Source organism: Pinus tabuliformis, chromosome 6 (genome assembly GCF_031772625.1).
Source record: "Pinus tabuliformis cultivar Carrire ecotype Pingquan chromosome 6, CPIR1, whole genome shotgun sequence".
NCBI classification, from domain to species: domain Eukaryota; kingdom Viridiplantae; phylum Streptophyta; class Pinopsida; order Pinales; family Pinaceae; genus Pinus; species Pinus tabuliformis.
Window position 1 is genome coordinate 682341785 of NC_142292.1, and position 24921 is coordinate 682366705.

Genomic DNA, 24921 nt, shown 5'->3' on the forward strand with positions numbered 1-24921 from the left:
GACAATTACCCTTTACCTAAGATGGATCATATTTTACAAAGGGTAGTAGGTGCTTCTAGGATTTCACTTTTGGATGGGTTTTCAGGTTATAATCAGATTCTAGTTCATCCTGATGACCAATAAAAGACTGCATTTACAACACCATGGGGTACATTCAAATATGTTAAAATGCCATTCGGACTTAAGAATGCAGGGGCAACCTTTCAACGAGTAATGGACATAGCTTTTGCAAAAGAAATTCACGATTTTTTGGATATATATCTAGATGACCTGACTCTGTTTTCTAGATCAGATCAGCAACATTTAGATCATTTGAGACAAGTGTTTTTAAAATGCAGAAAGTATGGCATTTCATTAAATCCTAAAAAGTCTTTGTTTGGTCTAGAAGAAGGCAAACTGTTAAGCCATATCATCTTCAAAGATGGCATCAGAATTGATCCTGCTAGAATAAAAGCTATTCTGCAAATACCCCACCCCAAAAATGTCAAAGAACTTCAAGCTTTCTTAGGGAAGATTAATTTTTTGAGAAGATTCATATCTAATTTGGCTGAATTAATTAGATTGCTGAACAATATGTTAAAAAAGGATTCAAAGATTAAATGTACAGTAGAAGCTAAACAAGCATTTGAAGAAATTAAAATGGCTTTGACCAAAACACCAATCCTTACGAGTCCAAAGTTCGATAGAGACTTCATAATTTTTTCATTTGCATCAGAACACACTATAGCAGCTATTTTACTGCAAAAAGATGATCAATGATGTGAAAAACCCATAGCCTTTTTCAATAAAGCACTTAGAAATGCACCTCTAAATTATAAAATCATGGAAAAACAGGCTTTTGCTCTTGTGAAAGCTATTCAAGACTTCAAAGTCTATATATTGTACTCCCATGTAATAGCTTATGTACCAAATGTTGTTGTCAAAAACATCCTGACTCAAGATGGAATTGAAGGCAAATGAGGTAAATGGATAGCTAATATATTGGAGTATGATATTGAAATAAAACCTACAAAGCTTATAAAAGGACAGGGATTGGCTAAACTCATGACTGAAACAAACTTTTAAGCCCTGGATATTAATGAACTGGATAATAAATAGGAGATGGTGACTCCAAAAATTAGCCAGGCCTTCTTAGAATCACCTTGGTATGCTGATATAATTCATGTATTATTAAACCTGCAAGCTCCTCCAGGGTTATCCAGAACAAAGAAAAGGTTTTTAAAGATGAAAACTTCAAAAATTTTGCATTTTAGATAATGCTCTTTTTTGCAAAAATCATGAAGGTATTCTGTTGAATTGTTTAATAAAAGAAGAAGCTGACAAAGTTCTCAAAAAAATTCATGCAGAGGACTGCGGTGGACACCTTTACTGGAAATCAACAACAGACAAAATCCTAAGGGCTGGATTTTACTGGCCAACCTTGTTCGCTGATGTAAAGAAGTTTGTCACTGCTTGCCACAAATGCCAAATTTTTGAAGCCAAAAGGAAATTGTTACCCTTGAGACCAATTTCCACTGAGAAGCCCTTTTAACAATGGGGTTTGGACTTCATTGGAGAAATACACCCTCTCTCTTCTGGCCAACATAAATGGATTCTTACTGCCACAAACTATTTCACCAAATGAATAGAATCCCTTCCTTCTAGACAAGCCAATGATACAGTGGTTATAGGATTCCTAGAAACCAACATACTCTCTAGATTTAGTTGCCCTGAAAAGATCATAACCGAAAATGCTGCTGCCTTCAAGTCCAAGAAAATGATGAATTTCTGTAACAAATACCATATCACTTTAGGCCATTCCACAGCCTATTACCCTCAAGGTAATGGTCTAGCTGAATCTTTCAATAAAAGCCTAATTAATATTATTAAGAAATTGTTGGAAGAGAACAAGAAAAACTGGCACAAGAAACTTACAAATGCACTATGGCAGACATACTTACTACAAAGAGATCTATTGGAACTAGCCCTTATGAGTTAGTTTATGGCATGGAGGCTGTATTTCCTTCATCTTTAGAAGTTCCTGTAATGAAATTACTACAAGAAATTCAGGTGGAACCCAATGACATTCAAAGGAGAATAAATCAGACCATCCATTTGTAGCAGACCAGAGAGGAAGTGCACCAAAATTCCCAAGTGTTGCAAGAAAAACTCAATAAAATTTTTGATAAAAGAACCAACGCAGAAGACTTCTACCTTGGAAACAAAGTTCTAAGGTGGGATTCCAGGAGAGAAGACAAAGGAAAACATGGGAAGTTTGACTTCCTGTGGAAAGGGCCATTTATCATCCAGGCATTGTAAGAGAACAATACTTACTTTCTGAAGAGCCTTGATGGTACAAAAACAGAAGAAAGACCAGTGAATGGTCGAATGCTGAAACACTACTTTGATCCAGTTTTTGATGTATTCTGACTCTAACATGTACATACTATATCCTTAATAATGTCATAGTTTGGATTGGATAGTAACTTGCTGCAGTTGAAGCCCGAAGAGAAGGCCCTAAGCTTCACAAGTGTGTTGTCATATATACAATAAAGCAACCAGCAAAAAGAGATTTCAGAGCATGGTCTAAGTTATTCAGAAGGCCATCTGACCTGCTATTCTTGACTTTCCACCAGGGAAAGTCATCCCCAAGTGGAGCCACTAGTATGCTCCTATACCAATAGGTGTCATATTTCATGATTAACTTGATGAGTTCCGTAATATGTTCATCCCTTTCCTTGTCGCAAAGGTTTTCCATATTATCAAAAAATGTAAAAAATGTAAAGAGGGTATGCCCTAAAAGAAAAATCAAAGAGTAAAAAGAATAAAATGGTCAAAAAAGAAAAAAAAGCGAAAGAAATGAACTCCAAACAAAGAAAGAACAGGAAAGTGTGCAAGTCCAAAATGCCACTACTTTTTCATTTTCTATAAATAAAGCATTGTGTGCAGCTTGTTAATTTATGCCACAATTGATGAATGGTCCAACAGCTTAATCTTGGCTAGTTCATATTTGAATTTCATGTTTTAGAGATAGAGAATAAAATCTGACCAAACTGTTCAATCTTGACAGATAAGTAGATAGGTAGAGAAACAAAAGAGCTCAACAGTTAAATCTGAACCCTTGGATGTAATAAGTGCAGACTTAGGTAGGCTTGCCATGAAAAGAAAAGGAAAGCTAATGAGGGTTTGCTAGTCTAAGTGCACCCGAAGAAAGAAGGAAAAATGCTAGGACTAAAGTAGGCAAGGTAGGTAGATTGACGTTGCAGAATGATACTAGTGATAGATTATTTCTCTGAATGTGTTAGTCTTTATCCCTATTACTGGTGCAGTGGCAGACATTGTACCTAATGCAATTCAAGCGAGGCAAGGTTACATAACTAACTCCCCTCCATACTTTTTCCCTAAAGATTTCACTAATTTCCCCCCTAAAATATTAAGAATCTGTTCTTAATATCACTCATGAGCCACTCATTCCATTTCATAACGTTTGCCTGAATAAAACACTATTTTACTTAGGAAAATGGCAAAAAATTTCCCATAAATCCCTTTTTCCCACTATAGTCTAAGTTTTAATGCAAAAAAACATTTTAACTTAGTGTTGGTTCATTTCATAAATTCATATTAATCTTTTAAACATTTATTATGTAAATCCTTTACAATCGTTACCCTTCCCGTATTATGTTAATATTAACACTACCCCGATATTTTACATACCCCGCCCCAGTTAAACTATAACCATATTCGCTGTATATAAAACATGGATTAATGAGTTTAATTGAAACTAGTTAACAAACCCTTCCCGTTGCGCGCCATAAGGGATTAATCAACCATTTGGGTTGATTAATAACTGAGTCCCGAACCAATAAAAACAGCCCCGATACAATTAAAAACAGTTTAAATACATCGGGCCCACATACATTAACCTCCCGCCATTTTCAAAACCTGTCAGCCGTCAGATCAACCTTCGCTCATCCAACGGTTGATAACAAATATCACACCCCCCTTACCGCCGAGCCTTAAGCCACGGGGGGGCGGTGGTTTTCCGCCCGTACTCTGCCACGCGTCGCTCATCCAGCTTGATCGCTCGCCTCTAGCCCAAAATCACCCAGCCCCAAAAGCGGTGCAGGCAAAATCGCTTACCACCCTTTGCTGATGTTACCCGCCACGTCACCTGCCACATCATCTGCCCTGTCATCTGTCCTCTACTCCCGTTGACGTTATCCGTACTGCTTACGTCATCCGTCCTTCAAATAAAAAAAAATCCCGCCAAAACTTTATTTTGTCAAATAAAAGGGTAAAATCGTCATTTTTGCTATATTTTTCTGCATACAACGCTCCAAGAATTAAAAAAAAAAACTTCCGAGTTCACAGTTTCAGTTTTTCAACTATCGCCCAACCAGAAAAGCTATAGCGCGAGCTCCGCAGTCTGCTATTCAACTTGCATAGTGCAGTATTCCTCCTTAAAACAATCCAAACCAACACCGAGGAACTTCCAAGCTCGCAAAAAAAAGAAATAAAGGGATATACAAGGAGATTGCTACCTTAACCAGTGGACCTTCAGAGACAAAAATTGCCAGAGGAAAGATGATCAGAAGACACGTTAGCAGTTTCGTTTTACCATACAACGATGAGCAGGGGTCAAAACAGGTTAAAGTATGTCAAAACAGCATTAAAGAGTAGCATATCAGAATTAAAGTGTATCAGGTTAGAATTAAAGAGCACAGTTAAGACAGGCAGTCGGCGTAGAGTTACTACAGAAGACAACTACCAGCCGAATTAAAAGGCCTGCCTCCAGCACAACATCAGTTATCTTGTTCTAGCTGTTTCTATTTTACTTGTAAACTATTATTTATCCTAGATATTATCTCACAACTATTATGAGATATTTGTTTTGTAATTTTGAAGCATTCCCAGCCATGTCTGATTGCTTGACTGATCCATAACGAAGAGGTTACCGAGCTGCTCTCCTTGCTCGTGATACGATGAGAGGAATGGTAATATTAAAATAGCAGAAATGCTCTTTCATATTTTACTAAAGCTTTGAGTTTGAATTTGGATGGAATTTTATATGATGAGCGATCAAATAAAACGAACTGAATTTTTATGCTAGTTGGCCTGATTCCATGGAATGTGGTAACTATATATACATATCTTACCCCTGGGATTTGAACTACTGACTGCTAAAGATCTCAGCAATCTAAATAGCAATACTAATAGGTTTTTGAATGCTAAATTGAATATATTGATTTCAGAATTCCTGGAATAATGTTTCAGGTCCTCTAGATCATCTCCCAAGCGAGGAGGCATTCAGAAGCGGGATTTACACTATAGATATAGGGGTCAATGACTTCAGCTACGCATACACGAAGCTCAAACTCACGACCGCTCAGGTGAAGAAGAGCTTTCTTCCAAACGTTGCAATGTCTATTGTAGGAGCTGTGCAATCCCTGTACAATGAAGGAGCAAGGACTATCCTGGTGAGTGGGGTGCAGCCTCAAGGCTGCAGTCCTTTCTGGCTCACTTACTTTTCCCATTCCTCCAACGACTTCGATAAGCACGGCTGCTCCATTTACTACAACGACGCGGTTCTCTATTTCAACACACTCCTCCGATATCAGCTCTCCTCCATCCGCAAACAACTGAAAGACGCCAACATTATCTACGTCAACACGTACGACATTATCTATGATTTCTTCGCCAATCCCTCCAAATATGGTATTTAATTCTTTATATACTTCTTATCCCCACGCTCTTCTTTCTGTATTCGTGTATATACTCCAAATGGGAAGTGAATGAATGAATGGTGTGGTATATACATAAAATTTAGTTATTAGTTCAATTAGTTGGTGTTTCTGTTACCAGAACTTTGTAATAAATTGGCCTTCTGTGTAGGTCCTAGCTAGATTTTTATGGTGTATATATACTGAAGTCATACAGCCCACTTCACACTGGATAGTGGGGAATTACGTATAGTTTTGCTGAGAATTATTTTCATTGAAAAAGACACTATCTAATCTCTGTATATAAATGCAGGGTTCAAGGCCCCCACGACAGCATGCTGCGGAGTTGGGGGAAACTATAATTACAACAACGCCATAGAGTGTGGATCCACTGGATCCACTGGTAATCATGATCGTGTTCAGTCTAAAGCTAAAAAAATGAGAAGGGTTGTGGCCGTTAATTATCGGCCCACCAGACCTGCGAGAGCGGTGCAAGGATCATATAGGAGAAGGAGGCAGGCCACGGCTTATGACACCAGTTTGAATGCAACTGTTATTGTAATTGCACTATTTTGTTTGGTTTTCTCTGGGCGCCTCTCCGCAGTGTTATTCACATCTGCATGGTGGTACCTACTCCCAATGTTGAGAAAGTATGAAACGGAATTAAGAGTAAACAAAACAGGATGATGAATCTTAAATTCACCAGTGATGAATAACGTCACTGTCTGCAAAACTGGTTCTAAACTAGAGCTCACAAGCTCCGAAGCTGGACCGGCTTCGGAGCTTGTGAGCTCTAGTTCATCCCACATTTATGATAAAAGCATACTCGAGTTCATTGTCCCTTTCGAAATTTAATCCCAAATTAAGGAATGAAGTTGGGAATGGTCGCATTAAAAGGCGTGTATGGTTGACATGCCCGGTAACATGGGAGGTGGATGTGTTCAGGATGTATGGTCCTTTGCAACCGATCCGGCACTAGTCAACCAAACCAAATTCGTGCTGTCTTTCGGGTATTTTCAGGATTTTGAAGAGGTGTTGCCACAGATACGTCCTGGGATGCTATTGAACGCCTTGTGTGCCCTCCTATTGTTTTTATAATTACTTGTTTTGATGCAGAGCAGTCCCTGGATAACCTCTTCCGATTGAAGATCTCTCACTGACGAGTCCAACGAATGCCATAAATGACGACGTTAATTTATAATTATAAACAGTGTTTGAACAAATGGATAGACGTGAGGATCTGAATGATAATGTCCATTTCAGGTTTTGCTCATAAGTCTCTTTGTTAACTGTAAATTTGCATTTGATTGAAAGCCTTTTTCGCCTTTCTTAGATTCTTATGTTGGTTTTCTATGATGATACAGATTGATTGGTCAGAGAAGACCACGGAGCCATTTCTTTGGTTGATTAATGTCAGAAATGAAAGCATTGAAGGTTAGGATATCTTTCAAACTCCTCTTGATCACTATTTCATGTTTAGGTTAAAGTGGCAAAAAGACCCTATGCAACATCTCATGATTTTCCTTTGACACAACTAAATATCCTCTCTTCTAGTTGATATTGTTTATGTGCACAACATCTTTACGTCTGCTATTTATGATGAGTAATCATAGCCATGTAACATCGAACGATTTGCTACTTACTATAATTTACTTTAAATTTTATCACAGTGATATGCCCCTTACATAACCACCAAAAGTTCAAAAATGTTAAAATAGTAAACGAAACAGGCTAGATTTGTTGTTTACTTTCAGACTTCCACGGTTCTTTGCCCATCGACTGTAACAAAATTCTGTGAATATATGATTTTGGTCATTGGAGCACCAGTCTAGCTGTAGATGTGGATACAGTATTCCATTATACGATCAAACCCATTGTGCCATGAATGGTGCAAATATGGTGGAGGGATCTTGAATCTTCAGGTGCTATACCGTTGTCCTTCACAGGTTACGCCCTTTTATCATAATATATTATAGGTCCCATGACATAATATATTAATGTGGACCCTGTGCTAATAAAACACTATTTATAAGGTTAAATGTTGTATGCTATATTGGATAATGATTTAATGATGTCTTAAATTAAATTTCTAAACTTATAACATGTAATTTGATCTCATAACTGTGATATTAACAAAACCAAAATTGTACATATCTTACTATTTCTGCTAATCAGTAATTTATTCTTCTAACCATTGAAAATTTTAAGGAAGTCAAAGCATAATATTGGCTATGGCTGATACAGAAATGAGTTCAAAAGGTTGAAAAAAGATCAGGTTCTCCAAATTACAACCAATTTAAAAGTGTCTGCATCTTATTGAATATTTGTTGTTGCAAGTATTATTGTGTCAAGCACACACATGCTCGTGGGAAAAGGTTCTCCATTTTTTGTATTTCAGGATCCTTTTATATAGATAGGCCTTGCACAATGTATCAAACGTCGGAAAATATGATATCATTGATAGCAGAATAAAAGAGAATATTAGATGTGCTAAGAATCTAGCTATTCAATTTCACATCATGATTATAATAATAGGTTTAAACTGCTTCTAAGATTGTATTATTGATTTTTAATTTATAAAATTATTTTTTCAATTTGGTTTCGTGAAATAAAGAAACAAATAGTTCTATCTAATAGCATGTTTGTTACCTAATTGATTTTTCAAGTGTTAGTCTTGGAAAGGGATTTAGAGAATTAGTTATCAAATTTTGCAAATTATTTTTCCTATATCAAATAATAAAAGAAATAGCAAAACCAATCCATGGTATGACAAAGAGTGTAAAAGTGCAAGGAGAGCAATTAAGGAAGCTGTTGATGAATCTCTTAAAATGGACAAGATAAAAATATATAAAGCCCTAACTAAAAGGAAAAAGAGGCAATACATTCGTCAAAGACAAGGGAATCTCTTACACCTCTCTAAGCTAGCTCCTAAGAAATTTTGGAGGCAAATTCTGACTAGGAAGACTAAAGAGGTGTCTCACCTCCATTCTTGGAATAAGAAGAAGGATTTAGGGGAAGTTGCTAGGGGGATGCATGAGAGAATTCAAATAGGAGGAAACAAACTAGAAAAAAAAGAATGAAAAGAGAAGTTTAAGAGAAGAAAATGGGATAAAATGAAGTGCGACGAGTATATAGACTAGATCAACTCTTAAAAAAGGTGGATCCATTTTCAACATTGTCCCTCCTAACGTGCGTCTAGAAATAAAACAATTGCATGTGAAGGTGGGAGAATAAAGTATTCATTGTTTGATTCGAAATTACTTGAAGAGTTGGGTAGATGTGTTCTAGATCCGCGCAGCGCCACCCCCGGGCCGCCCCGCCCCGCTCGACCGGCGGCGGGTCGATTCCCGGAATCGACCCGCCGCCGGTCGGGCGGGGCGAGGCGGCCCGGGGGTGCCGCTGCCGCGGAGGGGGCGGGGGAGGGGGAGGGGGAGGGGTGGCCGGGGAGGGGGCGGTGGCGGTGGAGGGGTGGGCAAGGGGGCCGAGAGGGGGCGGTGGTGGGGGATGGGTGGGCGGGGTGGGCGGGGGGCCGGGGAGGGGGCGGTGGTGAGGGATGGGTGGGCGGGCAAGGGGCGGTGGCGGTGGGCGGGGAGGGGGCGGTGGCGGTGGAGGGGTGGGCGGGGGGACCGGGGAGGGGGCGGTGGCAGTGGAGGGGTGGGCGGGGTGGCGGTGGAGGGGGGGCGGGGAGGGTGTGGGCAGGGTGGGCGGGGGGCAGTGGCGGTGGCGGTGGCGGGGGATGGGTGGGCGGGGTGGGCGGGGAGGGGGCGGTGGCGGTGGAGGGGTGGGCGGGGGAGAGCACAACTGTGATTTTCGCATTGATTTTTTAGTTAATTATTATTTTTTGAAAAAAAAAAGTTGTTATTATTATTTTTTTGACATGAAATTCATAAAAAAAACTATTATTTGACCATTTTTAGTTAATATTTTTGTATAAAAATTGTGATTTTGACATGTTAATTCTAGCAAAAAATTATCAAAACGTTTAGTTTTTTTGTTATATTTATGTTAAAAATGGTTATTTTTATGTCCATTGTTAAAAAATGTTGTTTTTTAGAAACAATTATTTCATGTGGATTGAAAAATTAATTAAGGATGTATAAATATGTAGATTATCTAAAATTCAAACTATCGACTTTCTAATTTAAAAACGCAAAACAATAAAAACCCCACAAAAAAAAATAAAATAAAAAAAATTAAGATAGAGAACAAGAAAATATGAATAAAATGACCACTTCAAAAACTATCAAATTTAGAAAATAATTTTTTACATTTCACACACTAGAAAATTTAAAGTCAAAAAATAGGTCTTTTAAAAAAAGGGTGTGATGCAGAATACTCACTTTTTAAAATCAGGATGAAAATCACTACCATTCACTACCATTCTAAAACTTAATGCACATGAAAAAATTAAAGTTCCAAAAACCATGTTCTAAAAAAAACATGTGTATTCTGCATCACCACTTTTGAAAATCGGGTCATTTTTTTGCCACCTCTACAAAACGAGTAACAGTATCAGTTCCCGTTTCAAAGTTTACATTGTTTGTTAAGAAACCAAATCTAGAAAGCCATCTTTCTTTGACTCCATCAGCCCAATGGACTAAACTAATCTGTCTTACCCCTTTGTTCTATTGAATCTCACCACCCAAACTCAAACAAAACTCTTGAACTTCATAACTAGCCTAATACCTTTAAAAACAAAGCTAAATCATAAAGAGAGAGCCCTTTCTAGGTACAGATTGGCTAGATTCTGTATCTAAAAGATTGGTCTGTGGTTACCTCGGTATCCTTCCCTTTCTTACAACTTTGAGAAAAACCTAAGTGATAACAATCATGGCCCCAAAGGAGTATATTAGATAGCATGCAACCCTAGTTTTAATGCATTTATGAATATTATAATATAAGTCTTTGAAGCTAACTAGAATGTTAATGTCACCTATATGGAGAAGAGTTTGGTAAAATAAGTATTAAATGTGACATTGGAGTTTGGTAAAATATGCATCAAATTGTTATAATTGAGAAAAAATAAATAATATAAATTAGAGAAGTTTAAAAGAGAGTAAAATGAATTTTAAATTAATCTCTAATTTAAATTAAAAAAAATACGATTTAAAATTCAATCAAATTTAAGTTTGTCTGTTCTTTTGAGTGATGTAGGGTGTTTAAGTCTATCTGTGCTTTTGAGTGATGTGGGTTTATGCGCGACAGCAGGAAGACGCAACTCTATTGGTATCATTTTTGTTTTTATGGGAGAAAACAACTTCAAAGGCAAGGCAGGGCAGGGCAATTGGACTTGACATTCAGGTACATATAATTATTTCATAAGATTGAGAAGCAATTATTATCTACTTACTTTCTTAAAATTTCCCTGCTCTGAAGATGACAACTGCCATTGGAACTCTGTTTATTTGTGTTGTTATTATTTCATTTGTTTTCTGTTATGGGAAACAATTTCATTGAAATTTCATTCATTTTCATAAAAATAGCAATGGCCACTTGAACTCTGTTTTATTTGCTGGTATTGTTGTAACTGCTATTTGAATTTTGTTTAATTTGTTGTTGGTATTGTTCAAACCCTGCTTCAATGTACAATTCCAGTTATGTAGAAATGGCTCCATCTTTGTTCAAACCCTATTTCAATGTGCAACTTCGGGTATACTGAGATGGCTCTAGCTCTTTTCCTCTCAGTGATTTAACTAGGTTTACTAAATATAGCTTCTCGTTAACCCCAAATTTTGGGTGTTTTAACATATTTGATTTTCTATTAACCGTATTGCACCATCATTAAATCAAGTTTATATATAGCTTTTCGCTAACCCAATTTTTGGGTGTTTTAACATATTTGATTTTCTATTAACCGTGTTGCATCCTCATTAAATCAAGTTTTTCGTTTATCCGAACTAATTTAGTATAAGTTGCGTTCCTTGGGAATGACTGGTATTCTTCCTTCAGATTAACCCTAAATTCTTAGCAATGACTGGTATTTTGAATGACTGATGTTCTTCCATTAGATGAACACTAATTTAATTAATATATTTCGTAGTTAATTTAAGAATCCTGTTCAACTTGTGTTTATCAGTTAATCCTTTCGGTTCATTAATTTGCTTCCTCTGTAAGTTCAACTGCATGTTCTGCTCTGCTCTACTCTGTCTTGCTTTACTTAATAGGAATGAGAAATTTATTGCAGTTGTGTGTACTTGTAATATGGCCTTTTTAGCCTTGTCATCATAAAGACTAGCATCTTCATCATTTTCCTTTGATTTAGGCTTTTTCTTGATGCATATTGGAAGCTGGGAACCGTTATTGGAAAGCTTGAGGTCATCAGATCTAGGATCATCGATCCCCAACCAGGAATGCTAGGTTATGAGCGGGGTTTACTCCGCCTGCAAACATTACATGGCACATTGCCATGCCCTTTTTCATTAACGCATGCTGGGCACATTGCCATGCCTTTTTTCATTAACACTTGCAGGGCACATTGCCATGCCCTTTTTCATTAACGTGGATTGCATATCGTTTTGCATATCTTGGAGGGACCTTTGTTTTTTTTATCAAATCTGCATGAATTTCCAATTGAGCGATCAATCTCAATCTTAATGTCATTCTCACTTCTTTGCTCGTTTTCGTCTTGTGCTTCATGTGTGTGCGATTCTTGAAAATGGACGTGACCACTGACCACTATCGTGATGCGTTTAGAGTGACCCGTCATGTGACCATGAAACCATACCCAGAACCGAACAGAAATGAGAGTACCGCTCTGCACACTGCCAACTGCTCTTAGAATTCCTTGGCGGACAATACATTCTCTCATTGCTGTCCAATCCCTCATATTCTTTCTCCTTTACTGATAAATCATTAGAAGCTCTGGGCCTCTCGCTTTTTCTCCTATAGTCCTGACTTGAGCTCCCCACTATTCTACCTAATGTTACCGCTGGTTAAACCCTACCTCCTGCATCCTGCAAATTAAATCATTTTTTTCCTTTTCAATCCACACTTATTAGTTTGGAAATAGTCTATAACGCGACTTTTTGAAAGCCTTTCTGGCGGGTTTTTCCGGTCGAAATCCGGCAGGAATTTATTGGAATCGCAAGTTTGATAGCTAGTTTCTGCACAATGAAAGCGTCCCAGGGGTTTTCGAGGGTGCTGAATCCAAATATGCAGTTAAAAAACCATTTTAACTGCAACAAATCAAGATTTAACCTCAATTTCTTCCGCCGGATTCCGTCACCGGAATCTCCAAAAAGTCACATTATAGACAACTCCATTAGTTTGACTATCGTCGCTAATCAGCATGTTTATAATTTAGTCCAGTTGTGGGTTCCCTCGCAGTTTTAAACCGGCGATCATTAGTTTCACCGCCGCCCTCTTTTATGAATTCAGATATTCAATTTTTAAATTAAATCTGGTGATATGATGTTGTTTTAATCGTGCAAATATTTCTAAAGGTTGTAATTGAATTGGTTACCATAATGGATGAGAATGTTGCTACGAGATATTTAATTTATGCATTATATTATATCTCGCATTTGTTGAAAAAGAGTCTATATGCACATTAAATCTCACTATTTCAAACATATTTCTCCTAGGGCATGGCCTGGTATCTCTGCGGGTTTGGCTGTCTCTGCGTGGTATGGTGTCCTTCCTCTGCACTATTATGTCTGCGAGGTTGGATGTCTTTGTGTGGTTTGGTGTTGGCTCTCTCTGTGTGGTATTGGTGGTGTCTGAGTCTGCTTGTGTTTGAGTCTGGTGGTGTCTGAGTCTGTCTGTGTTTGAGTCATCGCTGTCTCTGTGTGGTATGGTGTCTGAGTCATGTAGTGTATGTGAGAGGAGGATGAGGAGGAGGCAACTCTATTTGTATGATTCCTTGGAGAAAACAACTTCAGGGGTAGGGCAATTGGATTTGGTTCATCCCTTGTGTTATCACTCAGGTTGTTCCCCGAAAGCTGTGAGAAAAGGGAATACGACCGAGGTAACCACTAACCGATTTTTTAGATGCAGATCTGCAGCTAGAAAGGGCTCTCTCTATATGATTTAGCTTTGTTTTGCTGTATGTTAGGCTAGTTAGGAAGCACAAGTATTTGTTTGATTTTTGGATGGTGACATTTCAATAGTACAGGGGTGCAAAGTATGAGAAGTCCTTGGAGTTACTTAGGTTTCTGACATTCAAGTATATTTCATCTCATCTCTGGTATGAGAAGCAATTCTTTTATTATCTACTTTCTTTTTGTATTGAAATTTCCTTTTTCTTTCATTTTGTATTGAAATTTACTTTTGTGTTGAAGATGGCAACCGTCATTTGAACTTTGTTTTAATTGTTGTTACTATAGCAATAGCCATTTGAATTCTGTTTTATTTGTTGTCGCTAACCCTGCTCTAATGTACATTTCCACGTATGTAGAAATGTCTCCGTCTCTGTTCAATCCCTATCCCAATGTATAATTGCAGACATGGTGAGATGGCTCTAGCTTCTCGTTTACTCACAATTACTCTGCTCTAATGTGCAATTCCAGGTATTTAGAAATGGCTCCGTCTCTGTTCAAACCCTATTCCAATGTATAAATCCAGATATGAGATGGCTCTAGCTTTTCTTTAACCCAAGATTTGGGTGTTTTGATTTTCTATTAATGATATTGCATCATCATTAAATCAACTTCTACGTGTAACCCAACTGTGTTGGTATAAGTCGTCTTCCTTAGGAATGACTGGTATTCTTCCATTAAATTAACCCTAATTTTGTCAGCATATTTCTTAATTAATTAGTCTGTTTACCCTGTATTTATCCGTTAATCCCTCTGGTTCATTAATTTGCTTCCTCAGTTTAATTACATGTTCTACTCTGCTCTACTCTGGTCTTGATGTTCTGCTCTGGTTTACTCTGTCTTGCTAATAGGAATGAAATTGCGTTTGCCTAATAGAAATGAAACGCTTATTGCATTGCTTCCTCTGTAAGTTTAATTGCATGTTCTGCTCTGCTCTACTCTGTCTTGCTTTGGTTGATACGAATGAATATACTCTGCCCGATAGAAATGAAAAGCTTATTGCAGGCGGCTGCACTTGTAATAAGGCATTTTAGGCTCGTCATCGTAAATACCACTAGCATTTTCATCAATTTCCTTCAATTCAGGCTTCGTCTTGATGCATTTTCGAAGCTGGGAAGCTGGGAATCATAGATGGAAAGCGTTTGGGAGCCATTATTGGAAAGCTTTAGAGCGTGCTCGGCCCTCAACCTCGAATGCTGGGTTTTGAGCTGTGTTTACTGCACATTGCCATGCCCTTTTTCATTAACATGGATTGCATATCGTTTTCCCTCTTCTTGGTCTCTGGGATCTTGTCTTTTTATCAAATCTGCTTGAATTTCCAATTGGGTGATCAATCTCGATCAATCCCAATCGTATCGTCATTCTCTCTTATTTCTTCTGATCCATTCTCAAACAGCTGCATAAGAAATATTATATTTCGAATCTGATAACCTGAACACTGAATACTGATAGATGTTCAATCTTGCCAAACTATGAACTCAACTTTAATCCTACATTGACAACTTTGCACAAACTTTAATTCTACAATGACAACTTTGCACTTTACTTCTACAATGACAACTTTGCACTTTGCAGCTACTGTGTAAACAAAAATACAATCTTACTGATTTTTTACTGTGGCAACATGTAATAAGTCGTTATCACGGTGAGGATATAGCAGTATAACTATGAGACGTTTTTATGTTTATCTTTTAGATGTGATAATTTATTGTTTGAGAAGATTGTCCTTTTTATTATTTAGAACGTTGTTTTCTATATATGAATGCATTCATAGTTCTCAGAATTTTTTTACACTCAACTCAAAGTTACCCTTCGAAGAAAAACCCACCAAATTTAAGACAATCAATCAAAAAAGCCTCACAATTAAACTGCGCGAAAGATCCCACCAAATATAGGACAAAATCCACATAAAATATTGCCAAAAAAAATAAAAAATAGAAACGTCTCACAAGTAAACTATTTAAAGGAAAACTAATTCTCACAGTTCCGATACATCTTCGTTATTTTGAATTCATTGTTTGTATTAGAATTTGTAATTCAGCAGGCTGTAATTTTTATGTTCCCTAACCAAGTTAGCCTGCTACGTCTGGGATAGTAGTTGGCTCTCCTTGTGGTTGATAGTAGATCTATCCCACTTGCAGACACTGACCAATATTTTAACAAATTTGTGTTCCCTTATTTTTTGAGTTTATGTTCTAATGTATTTTAATAATCCAAGTTATGAACTTTCCGAGGCTCGTCACACTTGCTTGCAATCACCACTGCTTTGTCAAGTTTATGTTCCCTGAATTTTTTGAAACCTTGATTTTCCGAATAAGCCAAGTTATTAGATTTCCGAATCTCAGAGTTGACTCTGCGTTTTCGGTTAGTAGCCCATATATTTGCTTGCTTGCATCTTATATCTGCTTGTTTATGCATGCATACATATGAAAGTTTGTTAGCATCTGCATCATGGGCTGTATTTGTTGTATGTTCTGGTAGTTGTCGTTCCGCGTTTCTCTCATGGATATGTCTTAGGCACTTCCTTGAGTTACTGTAATGGATGTATTTGACTCTTTATATTCTCAGCTCTTTTGGTTATTAGTGGACATTGTTTCTTGAATTTGTTCTATCTCGTAATGGATGTATTTGACTCTGCATTCTCAGTTCTTTCGGTTATTAGTGGAAACTTTTGTTTCTTGAATTCATTCTATCTTGGGTTTTGCAGTTTGACATGACATGAGAGGGTTATTTATGTCTTCTGTGCATGGACCACAACACTTATAGAAGCCAAGGAAATATTCTTGCTAGAGAAAGATTGGTGTCAGACATGAATTTGAATTCATTCTATCTTGGGTTTTGCAGTTTGACACAACATGAGAGGGTTATTTATGTCTTCTGTCCATGGACCACAACACTTATACAAGCCAAAGAAATATTCTTGCCAGAGAAAGATTGGTGTCAGATATGAATCTTGCGCGTGCTGCTGCTGTGCAGGCACGGAATGCCCATAATCACAACCACGAAGAAACTTCTCAGCAGTGTGATTACTATGTCGAGTATGCCTATTATAGCTTGTTAGAGACGTTGTTTGGGTCTGGCTAATCGCTAAAACTTGGTTGACAGCAAATGCTGGTTTTGGGTATGTGTTGGTGTTGCTTCCTTTTAATCCTAGTTACCAGAAACGGGACGATGTCCCCCGTTTCTGGCAGAAACCTTCGAGAGAAACCGGACCATACTAGAAACGCCGTCTGCAACGGCCGTTTTCGTTTTCACTGGCAAGAAACGGTTTCCCGCGAAACGAAACAGTTTCTTCTGGCCGTTTCCGGATAGACTTGCAGTTTCTTCTGGCCGTTTCCGGATAGACGTGCAGTTAAATTTATTTTTTCAGACTCAGATTAAATTTAATTTTTTCAAACGTGGGTTAAATCAAGTTTAATTAGCAATTGATTACACATACAGAGAGTTTAATTGGCAGTTCACTGTTAGTCTGCTGCGCTGGACTGTTAGTTTCTGAGCTGGACTGTTAGTTTCTGGAAATTAAACATAAGAACTCCAGAGTCCAGAGTATTTGTGAGCGAGCAGTTGAAGAAAGAACTAGCTGAGAACTAGCAGTTGAAGAAAGAACTAGCAGTGTAACTTGGAATTCTTCGCAATATAGTCCAAGAATCATTCTTTTTTCCCGTGACCAATAAGATGCAGTCTGTGTTCCATCTATGCAGACAGAAATTTAACTAATTGTGCCAAAATTCACGGTGTACTTTCATATGCATTCCAAAGGCTTGGTAGCAATCAGGGAAGATTTTTGATGCAACAGTATATAAATGTTTTTCACTGCTGCCTATTCAAATGAAGGCGTGTTCTTGTTGATATGCCACTTCCCTTTGCTTTGCTATGACAATCCATTGATGTAAATAGACATGATTCATGAGGCAGTATTGTAATTCTGCTACTGCTTCCTTGATCTCTATGAAAATATCTGGTTCCTTTGTTTTTTCACCTAAATTGAATGGCAATCTATATGTGTGAAAATTCTATATATTGTTTTGCCTCTGACATTGGGGCTTCATGGCTTATACTGATATAACCAGTACTTGCTGGTCAGTGGAAATGGTTTTAATATGTTCCTGGATAATAGTATATGGAAGCCTGAAACAGGGGATGCGAGACTCTGCACAGTTCATCATGCATATGACATATTTTCCCTTTCAAATCATTCATCAGATTTTTGGAATGTATCAATTCAGCCTCAGTTTCAACCTTTTTGTAGTTGGCATTTTGCAATTTACAATTTCATGAGCAAAAAACATTGCAGGTTTATGATTAATGCTTTGTTTATATTGTTCACTTTTAATATGGTGTTTTTCTCTCTCCTCGTTTCTTATATGCGAAATCTCCAAACTTCGTTTCTCGTACCGTTCTCGTTTCCCGTTCCGTTTCCCGTTTCTCGTTTCTGGTAACATAGCTTTTAATTAAATCTGTTTTTGGTATGTGTTGCCTCTTTTTAATTAATTTGTTTGTGTCAAGTAGAATTCATTTCTTTCACACAACTTTTATTCTGTGAAAATTACTGAATTATGGAATCTAATAATAGATATTCTTGATGATCCAGAAAATGTCACCACATATTTAACAAAGCCTGATAGACCTTGCTGGTACGGAGGATGTAGAAAAGGAAAATGGAAAAAGTGTTTCAGGTGAAGACCTTACTGGTGGTCATGGGCATAAAAATAAATCGAGGTGATCAGTCATTTGGGTCTTGGCGAGTCTTCCATCTCAATGGGCAAAGCAAGGCCTCCTCAAGAATGTGAGAGGTAAGAATGTGAGAGGTGAGATGGGCGATGCATGTTCTTTGGTGATGATCCATCTCAGACATGACTTGAGTTACCATGCCTGACAGACCATCTAAGATAAAAATAACTCCACTCTCTGCTTGCTGTGTTTTCAATTGAAAATTTAACATAATCGAGTAGAATCCTTCTCAACATATTTTCTAAATATACATCTCAACAAATAAAAGTTTTATCAATATAATTGCTACCAAATCGAAGTTTATCAAGTATCAGAATTCATGTTTAATTTCAGTCTCAAGGAACATTGCATAAAATCATCTCTCAGGCTCACCAAGCTGCTTACCTTGAACACTGAGTCACCAAAGCGTTGTTTGTTCCAAAATTTGTTGAAACTGTATGAGCTCCTGTTTGCTCTCCTTTCACATGCTTCAATACAAGAGCGATAGAGGCTGGATAAGATTATTTATCGATAGCCTTTATTATTAATATGGATGGGACAATTATTCTATATCCACACCATGGTCATTTTCGGCTTCAGATTATTCACAAGGGATTTCTTCATCTTTCATTTTGTGTTTGACTTTACACACTAAGTTGACCTTCTAGAGTTTCAACCTACTCAGACACATCTGCAGTTAATTCCTGTAACTCCGGTTTCTGTACACTGAGATATATCACTGTTTCTCCATCTCTTCATGTGCTATTCATCTATTTAACTAGTTTTGATAGTTTTCTGCTAATGTTTCTCCATCTCTTCACAAAGTCTCCACAACAATCTGTATAGCAAGAGATCTTGGAGGCTATCTAACCCTGCTTTGCCACTGAGTATTTCTTCTTCTTCATGGTATAACAGTCTCAGTTGCCCCATGAACAACAGTAGCTTCTTATTGAACTCTTGTACAAAAGAGATTTCGATAGCTGAACAACAATCGGGATTATTAAATGAATTAGTTACATCGATTTTAAGCGAAGAATAATGCCAATAATAGTACGCTGAGAGCTGATAGTATGAGCTCTTAGCTTTTTACTCGGAGCTGCACGTTTATTTTTCCATATAAATAATAGATCTTTTTCTTCTACAATTTATCTGCAAATTACTATGTTTCTAATCACAATTTATAAACCCCTATTGATTTTCCTTTCAAGTTCACTCTGATTCCCTAGAATAATATTTGAAACACTCAAACAGATTAGCAATTCCTAAAATAAACAATGCCATCTTCACTTTTTTCCATTTCTCATGTGAAGTATCTATTAGCATCTCATTTTCTGTCTAACCATTCTTTTGTACGGATATTGTTTATAAATATCCGTATCCGTTGAAGGAAAGTCTATATATATATATTCAATCTCACAGAATTTCAAACATATGTCTCCTCCTCCCTCCTTTATCCATGGCCTGCTATGTCTGCGGGGTTGGCTGTTGCAGAATAAGATAATATAAGCCGTTGGTCTCAGCTGTAATGGGTGGTTCAAGTATCTGTTGAAAGAAACTTTATATATATATTTATATATTCAATCTGACAGAATTTCAAACATGTCTCCTCCTCCCGCCTTTATCTATTTCTACCGGGTTGGCTGTCTCTGTGTGGTATGGTGTCCTTCCTCTATACATGGCCTATTATTTATGTGAGGTTGGCCGTCTTTGTGTGGAATGGTGTTTGCAAGGTTGGCTATCTCTGAGTGTTATGGATGTCTCTGTGTGGTATGGCGTTTGCAAGGTTGGCTATCTCTAAGTGTTATGGATGTCTCTGTGTGGTATGGTGTTTGAGTCTGTCTGCGTTTTTGAGAATGTGAGAGAGGAAGAGACAACTCAATTGCTTTCATTCTTTGGAGAAAACAACTTCTATTGCTATCATTCTTTGGAGAAAACAACTTCGGAGAGCAGGGAAGTTGGATTTGGTTCATCCTTGGAGTTACAAGGTTTTTGACATTCAGGTACATATTATACATATTATTATTTCATCTGATCTCTGATATGAGAAGCAATTTCTTTATTATCTACTTTCTTTCTTTCTTTATGTATTGAAATTTCCTTGTGATGAAGATAGCAACCGCCATTTGAACTCTGTTTTATTTGTTGTTGTTATTTCATCTGATCACTGTTATGAGAAGCAATTTCTTTATTATCTACTTTCTTTCCTTAACTATTGAAAGTTAACTATTGAAATTTCCTTTCGCCTGATGAAGATAGCAATCGCAATTTGAACTCTATTTTATTTGTTGTTACTCTAGGAAACCGCCATGTGAACTTCGTTTTATTTGTTGTTGCTATTATCCAAACCCTGTTCCACTGTAAAATTCCAGGTATGTAGAGATGGCTCCATCTCTGTTCAAGCCTTATTCCAATTTATAACTTAAAGTATTCTGAGATGGCTCCAGCTCTTTTCCTCTCAGTTATTAACCAAGTTTAATAAATATAGCTTCTAACCCAAATTTTGGGTGTTTTAACATATTTGATTTTCTATTAACCATACTGAATCATCATTCAATAAATCTTTACCTTTAAGCGAACTGTTTTAGTATAAGTCGCCTTCCTTAGGAATGACTGGTATTCTTCCATTAAATTAACTCTAATTTAGTTAGTGCATTTCTTAATAATTAGCCTCTGTTTACCCTCGTTTATCTGTTAATCCCTCCGGATCATTTAATTTGCTTCCTCTGTAATCCCTCCGGTTTATTTAATTTGCTTCCTCTGTAAGTTTAAGTCCATGTTCTGCTCTGATTTACTCTGTCTTCCTTTGCTTAACAACAGCGAAAAACTTTAACTGCATGTTCTGCTCTGATTTACTCTGTCTTGCTTTGCGTAATAAGAATGAAAAACTTATTGCATGTGGGTGCACTTGTAATATGGCCTTTTTAGCTTCGTCGTCCTAAAGACTAGCATCTTCATCAATTTCCTTAATTTCAGGCTTCTTCTTGATGCATTTTGGAAGCTTGGAACCATTATTGAGAAACTTGAGGTCGAGCTCGGAACCATTATTGGAAAGCTTGAGGTCATCAGATCTAGGATCCTCGGCCCCCAACCTCAATTGCTGTGTTTTTAGCAGTGTTTACTCCACGTGCAAGCATAAAAGGGCACATTGCCATATCATTTTCCTCTGGGATTTTCCTTGTTCCGTCTTCTTGGTCTGTGGGATCTTTGTCTTTTTATCAAATCTGCTTGAATTGGGTGATCAATCTCAATCTTAGCGTCATTCTAACTTCTTTCTTCTCCTTCGTCTTGTGCTTCATGTTTGTGCGATTCTTAATGATGGCTCCGCATGTGACCAACAAACCATTCCCAGAACTGTTGGCTCCGCATGTGACCAACAAACCATTCCCAGAACTGAACCAACAGAAACGAGTACTCCCGCTCTGCACACTGCCAGCTGCTCTTAGAATTCCTTGGCGGACAATACATTATATTAATCACATTGCTATCCAATCCCTCGTTATCTTTCTCCTTCACTGATAAATCATTAAGTGGTCTGGGCCTCTGGGCCTTTCGAGCTCTGTTCTTTTCTCCTGCAGTCATAGCCGTGAGCTCTGTTCTATTTTGGCTAATGTTGCCCCTGCTCAAACCCTACCCGAAGTTACAACTATGAGTACGCAAAGATGTGTTTTAATTTAGTTTTTATTAACCCATTTTAACCCTGCTTATATTAAATTAAATTTATAGGTACGCACAACTGTATTTAAATTTGGCTATCATTTACCAAATTTAAATATGTTTATATTAAATTATATTTTTCATTAAACCTCCTGCATATTAAATTAATTTTTTTTACTACCCTAGGTAATCTTCGTAGGATGAATCGAATCAGCGTGTTTATAATTTAGTCAGTTGTGTTTCCTTCCCGCCACTCTGTTTTATGAATTTTGATATTAAAATATTAAATTAAATTGGTTGATATGAAATTAATTGAAGATGTTTTTAGTGTGATTTTTTGGATTTTCTGGTACTGAAATTTGGTAGAAAAAAATTGAGGTGAAATCTTTATTTGTATCATTTAAAAATAGATGGCACTTCTATTGTGCAAGGGTTACTTATCAAGTTTGTGATTTCAATAAATTCTTGTTGGATTTTAGATAAATTAGATGGGGTTACTTATCAAGCTTGTGATTTCAATAAATTCCTCTAGGATTTTAGATAAATTAGATGGGGTTACTTATCAAGCTTGTGATTTCAATAAATTCCTCTCAGATTTTAGAGAAACCCACAGGAAAAACTTCCAAAAAATAGCATTAAAAACAACTCCAAACTAATAAAAAGTATTCATTTCCTCTTTATTCTTCCCTTTATTGATTTTCATTAGACAAGATTACCCTCTCTTTTTATTCATTTTAATTCATGTATTCATTATCAATTTTTGTCATATATTTTTACTTTTTTTTTATTATTATTATTATTATTGATCCCTTTTGTTATTGTATTATATTTTTTAGTATATATTTTTTGGTATGATTATGTATTCGCTTTTAATATTTTTATGTTTTATGTTTTATTTTATTTTTTCATTCACTATCATTGTTTATATCTGTGTATTAAAAAAATAAAATTATCTTTTATTTGTGAATTAATTATTGATTGATTTCTATTTATTTATTTATTTTTAATTTTTGTTAATCAAATAAATAATTAAATAATTATAATAGGTAAATAAACTAGCATTTGCACCACATGTTGCAAAGGAAACGTCGTAAGGCAATGATATAAAAAACAACAACATAGAAGAAAGAAGTCAAAATTTTATGCAAATGACATAAGAAACAACAGCATAGAAGAAAGAAGTCAAATTTTTATGCAATTTTGTTTCTTTACCGGTGTTTATTTTTTATCATCAACAAATGGCTAGATCATCTATTCATATTACCAAGAACCTTCGCGTTTGAGGGCGTTGCCACAATGCCACAAAGCTCATTCTGATGATCACCGGGAAGGGAATTGTTGTGAGAGATGCAAATTGTTTCCATTGTTTCTCGAATGGACTCTGTTCTTGCACTGATTATTGTAATGCTAATTGCAAATCGTCTCATAAAAAATAGTGTGACTGCAAGCATAAGCAATTACTTGCCTTTTGTGACAAGCATATGTTTGATAGAGAAAAATGGAAAAATGCAAAAGCAGAGGGGATTAGTAAAATATTTGATGTCTAATCTAGGGTGCATACATAGCATCGGTGTAATCTACGGTGCATACATAGCAAAAACATACCTGGATAGTTAGTCACATTTTCACAAGACAGATTGAATTTCTACTTGATTCATATCTTCATATCGGCCATAATTTTACAAAAAATGTCGAATAGGGGTTACATTGAGTATAGTATTGCTAGAAATTTGCATAATGCAGTGTTGTTGGGTGGTATGCCAATGGTGACACGTCATGTGATCATATTTCATTGATATAGATGGTATTTCGAGCATAATTATTTAAGGTTACGTGTAGAAGATTTCAAGAGAAGATATGCATGGCAGGTTCTAACTGCCCTAACATAATTCACCCAAAAGATACAAAATTTATCTGACAAACTGAATTATCTTGGACAATGTGGTTGTTACATGAGAAGGCGTGCATTGGGCTTAAGATTGTAAAATATCTCATAACCTTTTCCAATATACTATAAATCAAGGCCAAGGAACACTAATGTAGGGAATGATAAACATGCGTAGAAGCTAGGACATTCATAACATAGTAAGAAGAGCATTCCCTATGGGGTCCTCTAGGTCAAACCCATTTCTAATTACATGGCCATGCACTTCGTTTCCTTGCTGCGGAGCTTCTAGGCCAGCACACGCACCAAGTACACTGGAAAAGGTAACATGATCCGCCTCTATAGCTATCCATTGCATCCAGCCATAAAGCCTTAATGCCTCCTGACAATACCCATTTTTAGTATATCCAACAATCATAGTATTCCATGACACCACATCCCGTTCAAGCATTTTGTCAAACACTGTCCATGCATCCGCTACATATCAATATTGACTTGTTCGACTTACTCAGAACTAGTCACTGAAGCTGATCATATAGTGCAAGAACTCCAGCCCTTACTACTCTTAACATAATATTAGCTGTTACTCCTCTGAAGAGGGCATGGATGCCCTCTTGGCGCACAATCTGTTGAAAAGCATGGACGGTGTTGCTATAACTTGTTTCTAGAAAAACAACTTGACAGAAAATTTTATGTGAGATCCATCATAGTTTCTAGAAGTAACATCACACGCTCAGAACATGAGCAAGAATGTAGATTTTATGTCATATTTCTTACTTGTATAATGTCTTCAGCATGTCGTGTATAAGACAAAGAAAGAAAGTCAATGTTGTTGCGAACTCCCCAAGATGCAATAACCTTCAAAGTACAAACAACAGAAATAAATCAAATTACAAACCTTGTCATAATCAAATCACATGATGCATAATAAACTTTA

At 36.9% G+C, this 24921-nt stretch overlaps 1 protein-coding gene across 1 annotated transcript; it reads left to right on the plus strand.

Moving 5' to 3' along the window:
- Positions 1–4961: 4961 nt before the first annotated feature.
- Positions 4962–6386, plus strand: LOC149260492 (GDSL esterase/lipase At4g01130-like). Its single transcript, XM_089459569.1, has 3 exons — positions 4962–4973; positions 5232–5694; positions 6013–6386. The coding sequence occupies exons 1-3, from the start codon at positions 4962–4964 to the stop codon at positions 6384–6386; spliced, it is 849 nt and encodes a 282-aa protein (XP_089315695.1).
- Positions 6387–24921: the final 18535 nt, after the last annotated feature.